We start from the raw sequence: 21,241 nt of genomic DNA, 5'->3' as shown, positions 1-21,241 counted from the left end.
TCTAAGTTATACAGAATCATTACAGCAGTTGGATTTTAAAAAATTGAGGTTTGTTTGTTTGTTTGTGTTACCCTCTATATTAAAGTAACCTTGATTAATTACAGATAATCTTTGCTGAAATTGTAAGGGTGGATGGATACTCTGTATCCACAACTACCTATTTCTCTTAAGTTTTTGATGGACATAAGAAAATAGAATCTGAACTCCAAAGGCACCATAAAAGCCAATGGCCTTTATAGGAATGTAGAATAACTAGAAGTTTTTGTTTTCAGATTGTTCAGTGTTTTATTTCCTTTGTCTGAAAAATAGGACCTGACATTCGTACTCCTGATGTTTTTAAGAATTCTGCAGAAGTAGAGAATGCTAAAATAACTTTCAAAGCTAGTGGTGAATTTTTTCTGTCTTCCCTTCTGGCACCCAAAAGGAAATAGCTAACTTTAATTAACAGAAGATACATTCCCAGTCAAAAGAGCAAAACTGGTTACAAGAAAAAATATGCCTGCAGCACTTATTTAGATAAGAAAAAGGAATTCCAGAGAACATGAAAGAGGAGTCTTATTTTTTTATATATAAGCCTAAAGAGATAATGGACATGCCCAAATCCTACATGTTTTACAGGATTTTCTATGAGCTCACACTAATGGCCAGTTTTCTTTTGAAGTCTATGTTTTGGTTACACTGTTGCAGACAAATCAAACAAAGAACAAAATTAGGGATCACTCTTTGGCTGGTAAATTTATAACTTCTTATAAAATGAAATTATTATTATTTCTTTGTATTATTGTAGCGCCACGTGCTAGCCACTGTACAGAGAACAAAAAGATGGTCCCTGCACTAAGGAGAATAGTGTGGAGTCAAAGTGAATGTCACAAAGGACCCAATCCTGCATCTTAAGCACCCCAAATGCCAAAGGACTCCAACAGATGTTTTGGGTGTGCAAAATGAGCAAGAATGGTCTTAATGAATTTCTGTCAGAGAGGCAGATACTGAAATGATTGTGTGATCCTCAGTGGTGAACCTTTCGTGGCTAACAGCTAGTAATAATAATAGTCTAGAAATACTAAAAGAACTTGGATAGAATTCTGGATGTATACTGGAGGACCAGTCCTTCAAACCCTTACTGACAGGTGTAATGGTAAATCACATGATTTGTCCCATTACAGTGATTAAATCCCAGGAAGTGGAACTACTTTTCTGATTAGGAACTACTTCTCAGTAAGGGCTTAGCAGTGGTTCTCAAACTGTGGGTTGGGACCCCAAAGTGGATCCCGACCCCATTCTAATGGGGTTGCCAGGACTGGCATTAGATTTGCTGGGGCCCGGGGCTGAAGCCGAAGCCTGAGCCCTACCACCCAGGACTGAAGCTGGGGCTCTTGGGTTTTAGCTTTGCCCCACCCCCGCCCAGGGCAGCAGGGCTCGGATGGGCTCAGGCTTCGGTCCCCCCTCCTGGGGTCATGTAGTAATTTTTGTTGTCAGAAGGGGGTCATGGTGCAATTAAGTTTGAGAACCCCTTCCTCAGAGCATCAGGCCTTGGTTCTGGCTTTCTTTTCGGCTGCAAAATGTCATTAACATTTCGCTGTACCATTGAGAAATGAGTATTTTGTTACATTGAATTCATGGTGGGGGGAACTTCTGGCTATTTCTCCTGTGACTCTTTGAGTATATAAAGTAACACAAATAAATATGTCTGATCTCTGCAGAATCAACCGTTTTTATTTCTCAATCCGCCTACACAATTGAAGAAGACATTGGAGAACTGTTCATTCCTGTCAGAAGAAGTGGAGATGTCAGCCAGGAATTGATGGTGATCTGCTATACACAGCAAGGTAACAGAATCTAGATTGAGTGAAAATAATAACCAAAGCTAAATTAATTATTATTTCTGTCTGCAGAATATACAAATAATTCCCAGCACTGGAAATTACTTTCTGCTTGTCTAGTTTCTATGTCAATTGGTGGTGTTATTCCTCTTTACTTTATGTCTTAAACTGTTGCTGTGTATTGTTAAATAGATGCTGTGTTCCATTCTAGAAGTAGTTGCAGTTCATTGATCGATATTCCTTGCCTATTTCACAGGGTCTTGTATACAGTACCTAATGTCTGGAAGTAATGTCAATTATGTTTTTTGAGATCCTCCAGGTGAAAGATTCTCTACAGGTAGTATGATAGTAGAAGTAGTTTTTTTTTCCATTTGAATTCATTAAACAATGACAAGCTTTTTAAAAAAGATACAGCCGTGCTTAAGCTAAGTGCATAGCTTTTATGACAGGAATATATTTTGGCTTTTTTTTTCCTGAGTATTACAGGTTTCCTCTTCTTTTTAGTGAGAAATTCTAGCATTTATAGGAACACCACAGAACGCCAATAAAGCAGCAGAACCACTATGGTTCTGCTTCAAAGAGGCCTGAGGTCTGGAGAGGCTATGCTACAAAGCTGAGCTCCAGGAAGATTTCTTTATTGATGTTTGTAGAGAAACAATTGAATGGACAGCTCTATAGAAGTAAAAATAGTATTTATTATTATTATTGTTTCTCCTTACCACCCCATCTGTTAAGCCTTTTGTGCGCTTATTTTGGCAGGCTGTCTGTTTCTCTCCCCTTCTGAATTAGATTTGTAAACAGTAGCCTCCCTTTTGGCATCTGCAAAGGGATCATATGTTCACTTTGATACCTAAATAACATAACGTTTTAAACTCCGATAAGTAGACAGTTAAATTACCTGTATTACGGCATCAAATAATTGCAGGTCCACTGTAGAGCCCAGAGTTGTTTGCACCTGCAAAATAATGAGTACAAAATAGGATGTTTAATTAGGGCCTTTGTATATAGACGATTCTTTTAATTTTTAAATTTTTTATTTTTTCCCTGACTAGAGCTGGCCCGTGTTTTTCCATCAAAATGATTTTCAACAGAAAATGTGGTTTCTGCACCAAAAGTTTTCAGTTTTCTGTTGGGAAAATTAAAATGAAATATTTCATTTTAGGTCAGATTGCCCTGAATCGAAATACTTAGGTTAGTGGAACTGAATCAAAATGTTTCATTGTGGCTCTGTTTGAAAAGTTGAGCTGCTGCAGTGCCTTGTGGGATATGTTGTTCAGATTCTTCATGCATCTGTTCTGCCCTCTGGGCTGGGCTCCTTGGCCAGACTACATTTCCCCTCTGTGATGTACTGTGATCTCTCCTCTAGCTGAACCACCGTGGTGATCCTGAGAGATGTAGTTCAACCAGGGAGCTCATCCCATAGGGAGGAACAGGAGAACGAGGCACCAGGCAGCTCATCTGAATACAAGTCAATGCTGAACTGAGCTGTAATGAAACCTCTTGGTTTAGGAATGTGGAAATGTTTTGTTTTGTTCAAAATTATCAAAACAAAATATTTCCACGTTTCTGAATCCATTTTTTAAAACTTACTTTCAAAATTTCAACATTTTGTCCTGAATTGGAATGAAAATAAACATTGGAAGAATTTCCCAAGGGAAAGAAATTCCAGCTTTCAATCAGCTCTAATTCTGAAACCGGTGAGACCGTTGATGAAAGCTACCTGGTTATTTTTTTGCTTGTAAAACCTGATGTGGTTGGTTTTTCAACCACATTTTTCACCTCACAATGTAGTTTTTTTTTTACACTGTATTGAGGTATTTGACATTAAAGCCTGTAGCTGAGCACATTATAAAATGCTTTTTCAGTACAATTATACAGGATAAGCTTAAAACTCCTCTCACCCACTCAACTGCCTGGGTCTTGCAAACCCAAGAATAATTACATATGGCTCCACATAGCTGAAAGGTTGGAGATCACCAAATTAAAGGCACAGAAATAGAGTAGTGTTTTGAGATACTCACTTATCAAAAGAAATCTGGGTAGCAGGAAAGATTAATGCTTTTTGTAGATCAGCTTGGATGCATAGTTGTCAAGCTGGAGAATTAAATTAGGTGTTTCTGCAGCTCGTAACGAAATCCTGAAAGCAGGGCACACACTGCAAGAGTGCTGATTACCTAAGTATGCCTTTTCCCTTTATTATTGTTAAATATATGTACATTTACCAAGTTCATCTCTTTCAAGTACAATACAATCTGCTGACTTTTAAAACAGAATAGTTATGAAAAGCCATAACACTTTGAAAACCATTTTCTTCTTAACCAAAAGTTTCTGGGCTACATTGTACCCTGGAACTGTGCACAACTCCCAGTGATTGACATGTTAAAGTGACATGTTAAATTGCACTGATTAAAACATCTCTCTTTTGTGTAATGCCTTATTTATTGGCAGAAATGTGTAATATTTTGTAAATACATTTGTGGATTAGTGTCTCAGCAGTTGTATTGGTTATTTCATGCAAGGTTAAGTGGCCAGATGTTGCATTGAATTGTAATCTTTTTCACAACATTGGCATGTGGGTATTACAGCAGTTTTCTATCTGGAAATTCCAAAGAGATATAGTTAGTGCACACTTGTTTGGGAATGAAAACAAAGAGTGCCAGAATTTGGTTCTAAAAAGTATAGCTGGAGAGGATTAATGCAGGGGTATTTCAGCAGTGACTTTGTAACATTTTTCAGATGAGAGAAATTGTTATATTTTATCAGTTCTATATATATGTGGGTTTCTTCAGAGTCTTGCCAGCAAAAAGAAAAAAACAGAGAAATGAAAACTATTATTCATTGTGCTCATTAAAACAAACAGAGTTTGCATTAGTTGCCATTAGGGCAGTTTTAAGACCATCTTCTCACATAGAACATAGCCCAGTTCAAAAAAACCTCATTTGAGGGAGGAGCTCATTGGTTTGTCATTAGTCAACTTATTCTGCTATTAAGAATTGTTTTATTTTGTACATCATAATAATACCAATGTAGCATTATAGTAAATACTAAAAAAACAAACAAGTTCTGGAAGAGATAGCAACCCTCATGCTTCAAGGCTTCAGTCAGCCTTTAATTATTGGGAGTGTTAAAAGGAAACTTTCCGTGGGACAGGCAATCCCCTAACTGCCTACTTCACTGTTTCTTAACACCTTTCTCGGACTCAGCTGGTACTAGCATCTCTTGGAGAAAGAATACTGGACTAGATAGACCACTGGCCTGATCCAGTATGGCATCTCCTATGTTTCTTTGTACATGCACGTAAATACTTTGTAATGAATGCATCTTGTCAGTCTAAAAATAAATAGGAATAAAAATGCAAAGCTAAAGAGAGTACAATTCAACCTTAATAAGGGATTCTTTACAAATATTACAGCTGCTTATTTACTTCTGTCTCACAGGAACAGCAACTGGTACTGTCCCAACGTCTGTGCTGTCCTACTCGGACTACATATCCAGGCCCGAGGACCATAACAGCATTCTCCGCTTTGACAAAGATGAACGAGAGAAAATGTGCCGTATTGTCATCATAGACGATTCCCTGTATGAAGAAGCTGAGACGTTTGATGTTCTGCTGAGCATGCCTATGGGTGGAAGAATTGGTTCGGAATTCCCAGGGACTCAGGTTACTATTGTGCCTGACAAAGATGATGGTAAGACTTAATTTATCAGGATGGTATTACCAGTGAGGGACAGAAATGGCATATAATATGGCCCTTCAATCATGATGTAAGAGCCGGGTTTATTGGACTTCCTCTCTCCCTCACTTGAAACAAATGCATGATCATGGCCTTCAGGAGTTTTGAAAGTATAATTAGGGGGATAATAGTTTTTTTAAAACGGTCAGTATTGCTATTTTAAAATTCAAGAACATGTAGTCATTGTAAAATTAGCTGGGTGTTGGGAACTCACCTTTCCACTCTCACAGAGTTCACAGTTTCTGGAGGGTGTGATCTGGGAGGTCACACCAAATGGAAGTCGATGATGTTTGTTATCTGCATTTCTTACTCTTTCTAGTTAAGCAAAGGCTGCAGCCTCCTGATAATCCAAAAGAGTCTAGTTCTGTTCTTGTTACAAAATATTAATACAATCCATTGACAAATCTGATGTCAGAATCATGCTCATACTTTGTATCAGGAGACTAACACAATGATATGCTTTGTTTCTGGTCAGAGTAACCCAGGGCTCTGATGTATTGCTTTGAAAGGAGCAGAACTTTGGTGATGGGCTAGAGATCCATGACAGGAGAGGTGTAGGGCTGGGGAGGGAGTGGGGACACACACTGCATTCTCTCGTAGAGAATGCACACGAAAGCTAATGCAGCCTGAGGCAGCAGCATCTTTTGCGCAATCGCCGCAGCAGTAGAAAGGAGTCTTATAACATGTTACAGGTAACAGTCCCAGGCCTTTAGTGAACTTTGCCTGTCCTGGTGCTTGGGGCGGCGTGGCTGTAGCGCCATCAGCCATCGGTGCTCCAGGCAGTGCGGTAAGGGGGCAGGGAGCAGGGGGGGTTGGATAGAGGGCAGGAGAGTTCGGGGTGGTGGTCAGATGGTGGGGTGTAGATAGGGGTCGGGGCAGTCAGAGGGCGGGGAACGGGGGGGGGGGTTGAATGGGGGCAGGGGTCCTGGGGGGGCAGTCAGGAAGGAATGGAGGGGTTGGATGGAGCAGTGGGGGGCAGTCAGGGGCAGGGGTTTCGGGGATGGTCAGGGGACAGGAAGCTTTGGGGGGCTGGATGGGGCAGGAGTCCTGGGGGGGGGGCTGTCGGGGGTGAGAAGCAGGGGGGGTCGGATAGGGGTCAGGGGCCGGACCACGCCTAGCTGTTCGGAGAGGCACAGCCTCCCCTAACTGGCTTGCCATACAATTTCGGAAACCTGATGTGGCCCTCAGGCCAAAAAGTTTGCCCGCCCCGTCTTAGACACATCCCAATTTATCTGTCACAGCCTAATATGTTGCATCTGGTATATCTGAAATATTTTGTAGGCCATCCCACACAGAGGTAGCTGTGCAGCGCTTTCTGTGTCAGTGAAACTTCTCCCAGAAGAAATTCCAGTGTTTTTAAAAAGCTGCTGACAATTCATTTAGCATGTCACTTTTCTGTTTAGAGTTTGAAAAAGTCTGAATGCACTATAAAAAAGCATACTAGAGGGATCGATTCAGAAGTATAATGCTTTTTGGTTTTGTCTGACTTGATAGTGTCCTGTATTTAATATTTTGTAGGTCACCTGAGAAGTCAATATTTTGGAAAGTAGGATAAAATGAACAGTAGAATTTAAGAAGCATTTGTTAGTTATTATTGTGTGTGCTGCACAAAATTCCTGGTAATTGTGTTCAGTCTTTTGATTTGTTAAAAATATGCCACATAAAAGAAATAGCATTTTCATTGGCTGTGTAATATTATAAATGTACTTGTATCTAAAACATCTCTCCGATGGAAATGCAGGTAAGGTTGTGACGCATTTATAGTAACCTATCAAGTGCAGAATCATTATCATACTAAATCCTGTAGTCAGCCTGAGTCCCATTACTGCACATCTACAGGGGATCTGGAGCTATGTTATCCTTATTGTTTGTTTGTTAATGGAATTTACATTTAGATAACAAAGTTTCTCTAGCCAAATGTAACAGCCTGTCATTTTATGCTGATTTCTCCAAACACTGTGCCTGGATTAACATCATGCATCGGTGTCTGAAGGTCATAAACCACAAATAGGAAAGGTCAAAGTTTATAATTCTACATCAGGTCTTTCATAAGGAAGTCAAGTCAGCACTAGAAACTTTTTGCCTATATCCACTGGCATTCAGTGCAAGTTAATTAGGAAACATTCATCTTTAAAACCTTTAATCAATTTCTTTTCTTTCTGACATAAACCCATGGGATTTAAACTAAAATATATGAGTTTGAATATAATAATGATAATTGATAAACCAAGAATAAGTGAAAAGACACACATCAAGTCTTATGGTGAACCCAAGAAAGACTAAGTGTAATAAAACCCCCAGGGAATAGACTATTTTAATGTGGCTTACGTGCAGTTAAACTGTGCGGTCAGAACAAAAATTTGTAAAGAAGTAATTCTAAATGAGACAAGTACTGATGTATTACAGGCTGAGGGGATATTTTTAAAATCTACAGTGCTGTGGGGATATTTTTACTTTGAAACTGTACACACTTGAGGATAGAAAGGGGGCAAAAAAATCAACCAAAGGAACACCAGACAGGTCCTCATCTGATGTAAATAGCATTTTGAATTGTTTGTTTCAATGTTACATATGCTACCACAATTGAAATGTTAAATAATAACATGGATCTGTTTGAGTCAGAGATTAAGATTACAAACCATAACATGCAGAAGGAGGTACAGTAGGTGAAGGAACCTACAGAAAGAGCATTTACATATGGTCATTTCAACTTGCAATTCCAAAGTCATAAACACTTGTGAAACTCTTCTGGGAGTAAAGGGAACCAAGCCTTTCTGCCTTTGGCAGAACCCCCTCTCCTCCTCCCTACCACTATAAACAACAGAATAATTTTCAGTGAAATTATATAGATATAGATATACAAACACACTCCATGATCATAGTTCTGAAATTTTAAACATTGAACTAAATATCTGAAAGACGTTTCTTTAATACAGAAGTAGATAGCTGGTAATCAACTGCAGAAAGAAAACATTTTATTATTTATGACCCTGTAGGGGACTTAGCACAAGGCTTAAGGTATTTAAAGTCTGAAAGAATCAAAAGTGCTGTCTAAAATTTCAGGATATTCTGACATCTGAATGGAAAAATCATGTCCTTGGGCTGCATTTAGGCAGTTGCAGCGCTTTTAATAGCCAGTCTGTTTAAAGGGTACTAAGATCTAACTCTGAATGCAACTTTTAAGTAACAAAGGTGACAATGATATGAAAATAATAAATTCAGGTTTTAGGATGTCTGAAAGGTGTACAGTAAGATAGAATTTAGGCATACTTTAAACATTGCCTGGTTAGTGCTTGTAAGGGGGAGCACTAATACCATGAATATGGGCAGCTCTCTGCTGCATTCTGGGGCGACTTTTGATAGTACTGTAGTTGGTACTGAGAATAATCTTGTCAGCCTCTGGTGCTGAGTAGGGGATCTTCCCATTGACTTCTGTACTTAAATTCTCTTGTTTCTGATAGGGATTGATTGCGCAGGGGAAGGGGTATGTTAAAGAAGGCACAGTACCCACTCTGGTGTCCACTGATCCTGGTCCTCTTGTGAGAGGAGTGGAGGTGGTATTATAAAGACAGACAACAAAGCAGTTAAAATTGATGGAAACCAGCCTGGAAACAGAAATGTTGAGCCAGATCCAAAGCCAACAAAAGTCAGTAGAATTCTTTGGGCTTTGGATCAAGCCTCAAATTGGCAGTCGCAACCATCTGGAAATATATTATCACCTCAGAATACAACTGTGAAGTCTTTCATCTCTGTAGGATAGTTGGAATTTTAAGAAACAGTATCACTTGGAAATAAGGGAGGTGGGAAATAACCAGTGATGGACACAAAGGTCAACAGGCTGTATCCAGTAAATTAAAGAAAATTGAGTCTGTGCCATCACTTTAAAATTACTGGATATTTTAGAGTTGTGGAAACCTTAGCCAAGGTAAGGAGGAATATTTAATGAATATCTCATTATTTAGGAATAATATAAGCTGAATGTAGAAAATTGTTGCAGAAAATGGGATGCTTGCTTTCAGAAAGGGAGATCCCAGAAACAGCAACAGCGTTGTGTGTGGTGATTACATAGTATGTTACCAGACATGCCAAACCTGCGGAAAAAACGCAGAAATTGGGCTTGTTTTTGGCTTAATTGGCTTGTGAGTTGCTTGTTGGCTAGTTTTTGGCTTGTTGCTTGTTGTAGCTTGTTGCTTCTTCTTTTTTTTTTTTTATCGGCTCCCGGCAAGAAGGGGGAGAGGGTCAGGGGTGCACAGTGGGCCCACACAGTCCCAGGCTGCACACCGGGGGGATCTAGTCACATAGAGTCTTGGGGTTCTTAGGAATTGGCTTGTTTTGGCCTTGTTTTGAAATGGGATTAGCTTGATTTTTGGCTTATTGTGAAAGTCGGGGAGTTTATTTACCGCGTGAAAGTTGGCAACTGTGTATGTTACAAAGTGGCCTAAAATTGCCGACTAAAAGAAGCAAGAACCAACTTCTGCTGGTGAGAGAGATAAGCTTTTGCCCTGCTTTGGGTCTGGAAAGGTACTCTGTGTGTCACAACTAAATACAAGATGGAACAGATTGTTTAGCCTAAGTAGTTAACATACATTTTAAGAGATTATTCAAGGTAAAGTGTCCTGTTAACACCTCTCCAGTCATAAAACAAAAAGGGCAGCTTAGTGGGTTACAGATGGTTGTAATAAACCCAGAGGCGGATTAAGGTTTCCTGGGGCCCTGGGCCAGTGCAAGTTGGGGTGGGGGGGCTCCCCATACCTTCCACCTGCAGCCCTCCTCCCCACACCTTCCACCTGTGGCCCCGCCCATGCCCCCACACCATTCTGCCCCTTCCCCTTGCAGTCCCACCCCTGTTCCACCCCCTGTCCCACACCATTCTGCCTCTCCACGGCAGCCCCAAGACCAGAGAAGCTCTGTAACCCCCTCCCGCCAGGGCCTCAGGGCCGTAGCAGAGAGTGAGAGCTCCCCCATCCCTGAGGCCGTGGCGGGGAGCCAGACATGGGTGGCAGGTATAATATGCCAGGAGAGGCTCAGCCTCCTCTGGTGCTACCGTGGCTGCCAGAACCCCAGTTGCGGGGTTTGCCGGGGGAAGTTTTTGCTTTATTATGCCCCATGCCGGTTCTGGGGCGGCTGACGAGGCTGTATTTGCTACTTAAGTTTCCCAGGTTCTTCAATAATCTCCGTGGACTCCAGAGAGATTACTGATGAACCCAGGAAGCTGAGTAGCAAATGTCGCCTACTCAGCCACACCGGAACCTGCATGGGGCAAGTAAAAAGGTTCTTTGGTATGAAAGTGAGACGCTTTTCCCTGGAGTGGCTCGGGGTCTAGGGAGGGGAGGCGCACTTGCAGGTGGCCCAGGGCTCTCTGGACCGTAGGGTGGAGGAGGCTCGGGGCACCTCCAGGCAGGTAGCGGGAGGGGGAGGGCAGGTGGAGGCTTAGGACTTCAGCTGGCCTGGGGCTCCTCCAGGCAAGGGAGGAGCTCGTGGCTCTGGCTGCAGGGGAGGTAGGAGGTCTCAGGGCTTCGGCTGTGGGGGGGCAACAGGCGGAAGGGGCGGAGCCAGGGGCTAGCCCCCAGAAGGTGGGCTCCACCCACCACCCATGGAGCCAGAGCTCCTCCAGTCCCAGGGCCTGGCACTGGGGTTTCCCCCGCCGCCCTGCGCTTTGGTGGGGGATGGGGCACTGGGGCTTCTCACACCTTGTTTTCCCAGCCATCGCCATACTGGGGGGACACCAACAAAAGGGGACAACACATGACTTCTCCATGTGGCCCCACCCCACTCCCATTCAAGGGCCCATGCTCTCCCCACCACCCATGTTACCTCTGCGGGGAAGGGGCTCTGTCCTCCTGCGGTTCCGGCTCCCTCCCACCCCCCAGCACGTTTGGCTGCTCCCCGCCGTCCCGGCAGCTCAGCCGGGCGAGAAGCAGGGCAGAGCCACTCCCAGGCACTGCTCTGTGCAGCATAGCCAGCTGACAAGGAGAGAACCTGGTTGGGGGGGGCAGCAGTCCACTCCCTGCCCAGGCTCAGCTTCTGGGGACAGGGGCTGAACGTTCCCGGGGGGGAGGGGAAGGGGATTACAGCTTGCTCAGCCGCTGTCCCCAGAAGCCGTGCCTGGGCAGGGAGCGGGCTGCTGCCCATCCCCAGCCAGGCTCGCTCCCAGGCAGCTGCTGCGGGCAGCGTCCCAGTGCAGCTGGAGAGGCTCTGGCTCCTGCCCCTTCCTCTCTGAGTCTGGCCCTGCCCCTGCCTCTCCCCGCCCAGTGCTACTGCCAGGGAGCAGGCTCGGGGGGGAGGGAAGCACGAGACTGCCCGTGCCCCAGCGCTTGCCTCCTGTGGGCGGGGCTCCCCAATTCACACGGGCATGGGCCCCGTGGGCCCAGTGGATAATCCACCACTAAATAAGCCATACATCTAGTGTCATTATTAAGACTATTATTTTGAATGTGTAGCAAAGTTATGAATTTAAGCTCCTAGGCTCACTTTTTGAAGGTGTTGTGGAGGTTTCTTTTGAGGATGAGGACTGAGGGGTCAGATATGGAATGATCATTCTGTGAAAAGTGTTCACCCACAGGTGATACAGTGTCCTACACATGTCACAGCTTCTGATGTACCTCATCCAGTGCACTAAATGCTCCCATAGCAGTTCTGTGGGTGAAACCAGACAACCACTATGCTCTCGAATGAACTCTCATAGAAAAATGATAAAAGACAAAAACACCATATCAGTGTCAACTGGATACCATATTCTTCACTTTTTTGTACAGTGTTTCTGTGTGCTGTTAAACTGGTCCACTTTCCCATCCAGACATTGCTGCATTTCAGTGCCAGGCAAAATGATTCCTGTATTTCTATAATTTGTAAATGTGTTAGGATCCATTGGTACCATAAAAATATAAGATATTATGAATTAATTAACAGACCCCAAAATAAACAAAAAATTGTATTCACCATTGCTAACAATAAATACTTTGTTCAACATGAGCTTGCATTTAATACATTCATTTTCACTAGTGAAATATTATTTTGGTAACTAAAAGCTCATTTCACCATCTTCACTCAATCAACTGAATAATCAGACTTAGCAATATTCTTTAGACACAGAAATTGTACTTGTATGAAGTGTTTAGTCATCTAATAAACAAACTGATCCAACATTTCTCTGAATAAAAAAATTAAGTGGCCATTAAAAAGTTCAAACAAACAGATTCTGCATTAAATACAGCAGATGTTAAATCTTCCCCATAAAATAACCAGATTGGAACAATTTGCATTGAATAATCACCAACACAATGGTATGTAGGCTTATTGTCTTAACCATCTACCCAGTTGCTTTTCATCTGTATATAAACAAATAAATCAGTTAGGTAAATAGAACAGCATAAAGCGATTGTATCAGAATTTACAGTACAGTGCCGCTGGTAATGAATAGTGTATAATCTTGCTCCCAAATGCCCTGTATTAAAAACCACAGGCCAGATTCTGCCCTCACTTACTCTCATGGAATACCCTACAGGGGGAATCCAGGGGTATAATTTAGTTGAACTTCTTCATAAACCACTTTGCAGTCAAGTATAATTTTTACCATGGTTAAATTCTTCCTAGGAAATGCAGATGCATCTGCCGTTGAAGTCAGTGAAGGTTGTGTATGCTCATATAAGGGCGGGATTTGGCTCACAGTGTTTAAAGAGAATGGTAGTTCACAACAAAAGAGAGCATATTTTAGACTGTATGCTGTCATTTTAAAATAGATTCTTATTTCTGTACACTTATGTTCAGAGCACCGTGAGAGTGCACAGCTCATGTACACTTAAAGATAAGCTCAGGCCAAGTTCTGTTGCCACACCTCTACACCCAGTTGAACACCTCAGATTGCTCAGGTGAAAATCAGAGCAGAATTTGGCCCAAGGTCATTGCCTCAGTGGGCTTTAAGTCTGAGTCAGACAAATATGATATAGAGGAGCAATGCCCACACAAACAGGTGTGGAGACATTGTCTGCAAGATCAGGGAAGAAAGACCAAGCATAAAGACTGGGTTCAGAGGTGCACTAATGATCACTGAATGCAATGATCTAATTTTACTATATTTCTCTCTGGATGCCAATCCACTCAGTTTAAAACGAACAGTTGCAGCACCTGGGGATTGAACTAAATAGTGTTGTTATGTTGTTGTAAAAATGGCTTTTGTGCCAATATCAAACTCTTGAGTCATCATCATGTTTAGAATCTGAAAGTGAACAGCATTGATGAATAAAATGGTAGAGCACAGCAAAAAGGAGAACATTTGTGAGAGGCTTTCTTCGGTTTAAGTTGTCGGGAAGGTTATCATCTCCCCAAGTGTTCTTTTTTTCTTCCTGAATACTTAGTGATGCCAAGAGAACACACTGCCACTCTGCAGGACATATGAACGCTCTTCTTGCCTTATTGGAATTGCTGAAAAACCACACTGTTCACAGCAGGAAGGGCATTCAACAGATTTGTTCCACTTCACTCACATAAGGCTGGCAAGCAGCCATTCAGACTCCTCCTGCTGAACCCCTGTTAAACATTTCAGCACCATTACTGGGGAGGCAAAGGCCACAGGCTTATATCACAGCATGACTTACAGTTTATTTAACTTGTCAGAAAAAATGACCACATTAACCCTCACACCATCCCTTGTAGGGGAGAGCAGTTCTGCCCCATTTTACAGATGGGTAAACTGAGAGATGGAGAGATTTAGTGAGTTGGTCACAGTCACACAGCAAGCCAGTGGCAGAGTTAGGAACAGAACCCAACTTTCCTGGGTCTTCTAATATTCTACCTGAACCACTAGCTGGCACTCATGCTGCAAGAAGTTAAACTGTAAATATCCCTAGAGGAAGCATACAGTATTCATGAGCCACCAACTCTCTATTTGTCCAATTTTTTCTGAATATTGAAATAGTCAAAGGGATTCTTTAGCTGGCCAGAGGCCTCTTTACTGACATCTTCCATTAGTAACCTGAAATGGGGCAGAAAATCAACAATGCAGTATCTGACCTGGAGTACAGACTTTGCATTAAGTATCATGATAGGCATGAAAAACTCTAATATCATAGAATCATAGAAATGTGGGGTTAGAAAGGTCTATAAGAGATCATCCAGCCCCCCAGGTTGAGGCAGGACCAAGTAAACCTAGACCACCCCTGACAGGTGATTGTCTAACTTGTTCTTAAAAACCTGCAATGATGGGGAGTCCACAGCCTCCCTTGGTAATTTATTCCAGTAGTTACCTATCCTTAGTTGGGAAGTTTTTCCTAATCTCCAACCTAAACTTCCCTTGCTGCAGATTAAGCCCATAACTCTTTGTCCTACTTTAAGTAGACATAAAGAGCAACTGATCCCGATCCCCCTTGTAGCAGCCCTTAATATAGTTGAAAACTGTTATTAGATCCCCACACCCTCGGTCTTATTTTCTCAAGACTGAACATGCTGTTTTTTTTACCTTTTCTCATAGGTCAAGTTTTCTAAACTTATCATTTTTATTGCTTTTCCCTGGACTTTTTCCAATTTGTCCGCATCTTTCTTAAAGTGTGGTGCCCAAAACTGGACACAGTACTCTCAAATATAACACACCTGTTAATACTCTCCAGAATGATATTAGCGCTTTTTATTTTCTTTTTCTTTTTCTTTTTTTTTTTTTTGCAATAGCACCAACACCTCCATTACTTCATTGAACAACACTGACTAAGACTCGAAAAGAGAAGACACTCTTTGTCCCCTTGGAACACAGTTCTTTTTCCGTGGCAATGAGTTTATTCAATGCTGTGAGCCATTTTATTTGCAAAATAACATGAACATTCTTCACAGTGAGGAAAAACTTGACTCAATAACTGCGTGAAGGCAGCTAGGATTCATTAAGCTGTCAGATACTCGGAACGGTGTGACTGTATGAGCCTTTGCAGATGCTGTAATGAAGATGAAACTTTTCTTTGCCATCTGCAAAGTAATTTGTAAACCATGGTGACCTGTGAGGATAAAGCCAGAGGCGACATTGATGAGGTGCCTTGGATCAATAGTGGAGGACAAAAGATTATTATAATATCCTATCAAACTATCACTAAAGTAATTAGTCAGAAAAAGAGTCTTATCCCACAAGGCTACGTGGAATCCTATTAGTTCCATCAGCCTCCAGGGGCAGTCCATCAAAACAGGTCCTTCACCTCATCATCAGGTTGTGTGCCACAATCTCAAACCGAATGCAACAGTGGTAAAGACATGAGGGATGAGTAATATCCATCCAACCTCCAACTGCCGGCCCAAACACTGGGTGCAGCATGCCCAACATTATGATGGTGCCTACAACCACCTCAGCATTGCCCAAGAGTAGTACCATCTGTCTGGATGGAACTATAGGAAGAGACAAGTATGACTTCCTTCCTCTGATACAGCCACAATATTTTAGATCTCTGTCATTTTTAATTTTCTACTGGGTCTACCATGCCAAAGCATTGATTTTATGCTCTTTTCCAGCAGTTAATCTCTTTTAACAAAAATTATTAGAGGTATGGAATGGCTTCCATATGAGGAGAGATTAATAAGACTGGGACTTTTCAGCTTGGAAAAGAGATGACTAAGGGGGGATATGATAGAGGTCTATAAAATCATGACTGGTGTGGAGAAAGTAAATAAGGAAGTGTTATTTACTCCTTCTCATAACACAAGAACTAGGAGCCACCAAATAAAATGAATAAGCAGCACGTTTAAAACAAACAAAAGGAAGTATTTTTTCACACACTGCACAATCAACCTGTGGAACTCCTTGCCAGAGGATGCTGTGAAGGCCAAGACTATACCAGGGTTCAAAAAGGAACTAGATAAATTCATAGAGGATAGGTCCATCAATGGCTATTAGCCAGGATGGGCAGGGATGGTGTCCCTCCGTTTGCCAGAAGCTGGGAATGGGCGACAGGGAATGGATCACTTGATGATTACCTGTTCTGGTCATTCCCTCTGGGAGACCTGGCCTTGGCCACTGTTGGAAGACAGGATACTGGGCTAGATGGACCTTTGGTCTGACCCAATATGGCCATTCTTATGTTCTTACATTTTGGACAAACATTGTCCTACACATTTCTTGTGTCCCTTTTGTATGCAAAATACCTACATAGCCCCCTACTCTTTCTCCAGTGTTTGGCAGATGGCCAAACTAACTGATCAGGGCAAACAATGGAAGGCTGCCAATTTATCACACATGCCCTACCCCAGGGTTCTTCACTAATATTTTATTATTAGAAGCATTAGCCATCTTCACCATGAGTGAAACAGAATGATCCGTTTATAATTCATAGATTCTAGGACTGGAAGGGACCTCGAGAGGTCATCGAGTCCAGTCCCCTGCCTGGGACCAAATACTGTCTAGACCATCCCTGATAGACATTTATCTAACCTACTCTTAAATATCTGTTAGGGTAACAGAAGTAATGCGGAGTATCCAGAAGCATCTATTCAAAATCTATCTCTTGAAGGCACCAATTTTTAAAAGTTATCGCTATATAGAAAATCATTGACAAGAAAAAATAAAATCTATCTACATATAAAACCATTGACAGTAACAGGTGCTGTGAGAAAGGCAAATTCCAACTAGGCCTGGTTGTCTCTATGATACCCTCCAGTGTGAGATATAATGTTAATTTGCTGCTGTGATAGACAGCCAACAGTGATTTCCTAATTTATCAACTCTTCTATTAAAGGGCGGGGAGGAGGTGAGGCCATTGTCCTGCCCTCTCCCTGATTCCTTTGCTAAGTCAAGTGCCAGCAGTAAGTACTGGAATGGTTGACTGGCTCCTATGAGGAGGTGCAGGAAAACAGGTTTCTTGAATTCCATTCTTCCCTCCTTTCCTCCCACACAGAACACACACACTTGGGGTGGGCCAACCATAACCTGATCCTGTCTCTGGGATTCTCTAAAACAGTGTGCCGTGCCAGTTAAACAAACATAGTATGCTATGGTAGCACTGGGCATAGTAGTGAGCACTGTTAGCTGAACACTAAACAGGCAGACATTGGAGAGAGAAGTGTGACAACATGCTTGTTGGGCTCCATTACAGTTTGGTGAAGATGTCTTCAGTCTAGAAAAGCACTTGTCTCCATACGGGAAAAAGAACAGACTTAGGCTATGGCTACACTGGCGCTTTACAGCACTGTAACTTTCTCGCTCGGGTGTGAAAAAACACCCCCCTGAGCGCAACAAGTTACAGTGCTGTAAAGCACCAGTGTAAACAGTGCCCCAGCGCTGGTAGCCGTGCTCCCAGCGCTGTAAGCTAATCCCCTCGGGGAGGTGGAGTACCTGCAGCGCTGGGAGCGCTCTCTCCCAGCGCTGGCTCCGCGACCACACTCGCACTTCAAAGCGCTGCTGCGGGAGCACTCCCGCGGCAGCGCTTTGGAGTTTTGAGTGTAGCCATACCCTTAACTATTTTTTAGCAAAATATTGAACAAAATCATGCGTTGGTTCAAGATATGATAAATGCTGTAACGGGGCGATGTATCTTACTCAGCTAGTGTCAGTAGCAAAAGTCATGTGGAAGACATGATGTTTATATTTCTCCATCATTATTCACTGTCAACTTCCTATTCTCTAAGCCATTCGTCCCCCCCCCCAAAAAAAATGTTTTCCTGCCTCATAAATGGTTGTTCAAAGAAACTAAGCAGGTTCTACTATGTTTAAGAGAGAATTATATTTTTAGAAATTAAATGTGAAATAAATAAGGTGACTATGATAAGATTCTACTGATTGGTCCAAGCTAATATTATTCATGTAGAGAATAGGCTCAGAAAATGAATAATCCTGTTTTAGGTTTTCAATTTTGCTCTAGTTACAGTTGAAATCAAATGGCTTTTATTACAAAAAGACTTCTCACATTTTCTGCAGGTATTTGCTTTTATACAAAGTCAGTCAAAATTCACTCAGCGAAATCAGTCTTAGCCATCAATGCTCTAGGAATTCCTCTCTACCCCGCTCTCACTTTGCATATTCTAAAGAACAACAAACACAGGCAGGTGCATTTACTTAAAAGCCTTTATACAATCACTTGTTTATAAGTAATGGTGTGTCAGTGAAAATGTGTTTGCTTCCCTTGTTTTCCTTCTGAGTTGTGCCCATAAAGAAGTTTGAAAATGTAAGGGGAAAGAAATACTTTTCCATTTCAGAGAAAAGGGTCCCTGGTAATACTGTATCCCCAGGTGAGGAAAACCTTGTTTACCGGGGTGACTTTGATAGTGAAATCCTAGAGATCAAGTCAGATAGACACCATAGTGAATCAGGTGGATGTTACAACATATAGATCCCAAAACAGAAGCATTCAGAATACATAGTCCTGATTTGTTTTGTTTCTTGCTTTGTTTGTTTCTTTTTGCTTTTGTTCATTGTTGTTACTAACCCCACTTAGGAAGAACCACCTTCAAATTTCCCAGGCCATTTTCACTGAACCTCTTTGCCTTTGCAAATACACTTGCCTCCTTCAAATCCCTGCTAACGGCTAACCTCTGCTGCAAAGCACACAAAAAGTGAACTAATTACTATATGAAAATAAAACTAACCTAAAAAGAGAAAAGCTTTTTAAAATGTACACCTATTGAGTCTCTGCTTGGTCTTATTTATAAAACTCTGTTCAAATCTCTCCTGCCCACTCTTGTTTGTATTCAACCTCACTTGGTATTTCTTGTCTAAATCCTAGTTTGTGAGCTATTTGAGGTAGGGGCCTGACTATGTGTTCTGTGAGGCTCCTAGTATGCCTTTAAGTGTGGTACAAAATACCTACTACTAATAAATCTGTCCCATGTATTTGTCTCTCTCTGTTTAAGCAGCTTCTTGAGGATTTTGCTGTTTTTGCTAATTTCTGTGCTGTTTCTGTTAAAGCCGTCAGTCTTTGCTTCCTGTTCATTCTTTTAAAAATGATAAAAAGATTCTGAACTCATTTAATATACTTTAGGCGGTGTAGCCCAAAGGAAAGTAATGCACAGTATCAGATGGTGGCTGGAGGCAATCCCCTTCTGTGCAGGTGTGTCCCCAAATCCCAAGCATGTGTTTATTCATGGAGTGCTGCCTAATATTTTTTATTTAAATTTTAAATGAAATAACTCTCCAGATAAATGAATGACTTGGGCGGATGGCCTGTGCAGTAATGATGATGTAAATGAGATAAATCCTACAATCCTTTACTCAAACCTTAGTCAAGCAAGTGATAAATTCTAGGAATTATTTTGGGGAAGTTTTAGGGCCTGCGTTATACAGGAGGTCAGACATTAGATGATCACAATCGTTCCTTCTGGCTTTGGAATCTCTGAAAACTCCCACTGATTTCAAGGACTGCAGGATTTGTCACAAGGATGACTATTACTACTACTACTTCTTCCCCTTATGCCAGCATCTGGGGTCAGGTCCTCATATGCAAGCATCTGCCATCTTTGGCCGTCTTGAGACGGCACTAAGGTCCACCTGCTTACCAAATTTGTCTCAAGGACATTTGCAATAATAATAATTACACCTATAAGTGGGATAATCTGGGATTCTTAAAAAGTTAACAGTGTTTTGCAACACAATAAACGTGAATCCACTTATAAACAGAAAGACGCCTCTAAAATCCATATAAAACTGTAAACAATTGTCTTGGGCAAAATGAACGTCAGCAGTCAAAACTAAAGGTGTCACAGCCTTTCTGATCTACTGTGGGGTAAATTATATTCTGAAGATGGGTGAGACTGGTGCAGAGCTCCCTTTTGCAGGATTAAGGAAACTCTATTGCTATCAGGGTTGGTCCACCAGGATTTATCTAAACAAGTCTGTTGCACTTTTAATAAAACAAAGCTTATTGTCTGATCTTGCAGCACCTCTGCACCAACCTCAGTACTCTAATTTCCCAGCTGTGCAGAGATTGGACGCATGTCATATGTGACATGAATGTTAGAACACTCCAAATTGACATGTTGCCTGTGCAGCTTTCTTTATTGTTGATACATTGGGTGCGAATAATTTGTGTAGCACTCAGAATGTGTGCTTTGCTTTTATTGGGTTCAGAGCGGCACGAGCAATTAGGAATACCAAGAGATGTGAGCTATGGGAGACAAATGTAAATACTGACATTATTTGCTTGAGATACTATATGTGGAATTTTAACTGCAGCTAGTAATTTTGATTGCAAGATTAATTTATTTTTTGGTTGTGAAAGTTATGATAACAATGCTGAGATGATTGAGCTATTAAGATTGCAGCATATACATTTGGAAAATAATCAGTTTTGACCGTATCAAATGAAAAACCACTGGCATTTTTACAAGGGGTATCCAGTCCAAAATTGTGCTCTGCATATAATCTTGACCCCTCCTTCTGTACCACTCAATAACAAAAAAATGACTTGGCAAACTAAATTCAGTGTACTAACTGCAAGCTCAGTCGCGTGTGTAATTTCAAATAAGCACAAATAGCTGTATAATGGTGCTACCTACTTGCAAATGTAAAAGTCCTTCTAGCTAATGTAAACTTTCTTTAGTGAGCATAGATTTCTTTTTAAACTTTTTATTTTTTGTCCTTATTAACATACATGAACTGAGAAACTATAATTATTTAAATTATGTAGACGTTTGTCCTTATTAACATTAGCCCAATAAATTCACATTTCCACACAAGTATCATAAAATCTTAGTAAACAATTTCCACCTGCTAATTCCACCCTGTTTAGC

General features: G+C 41.6%; 1 protein-coding gene across 2 annotated transcripts in view; it reads left to right on the top strand.

Annotated features, from left to right (window-relative positions):
* FREM2 (FRAS1 related extracellular matrix 2) overlaps window positions 1-21,241 on the top strand; it is a 213,431-nt gene that overhangs the window by 122,546 nt on the left and 69,644 nt on the right. For both annotated transcript variants that reach the window (XM_054015236.1, XM_054015237.1), the window contains exons 5-6: window positions 1,701-1,826; window positions 5,258-5,509. In XM_054015236.1, coding sequence (XP_053871211.1) covers window positions 1,701-1,826; window positions 5,258-5,509 — 378 coding nt within the window. The remainder of the gene's footprint in view (window positions 1-1,700; window positions 1,827-5,257; window positions 5,510-21,241) is intronic.

This window comes from Malaclemys terrapin, chromosome 1 (genome assembly GCF_027887155.1).
Source record: "Malaclemys terrapin pileata isolate rMalTer1 chromosome 1, rMalTer1.hap1, whole genome shotgun sequence".
In the NCBI taxonomy this organism is placed as follows: domain Eukaryota; kingdom Metazoa; phylum Chordata; order Testudines; family Emydidae; genus Malaclemys; species Malaclemys terrapin.
Note: the sequence above shows the minus strand (reverse complement) of the source record. Positions and strands in the feature narration are given on the sequence as shown.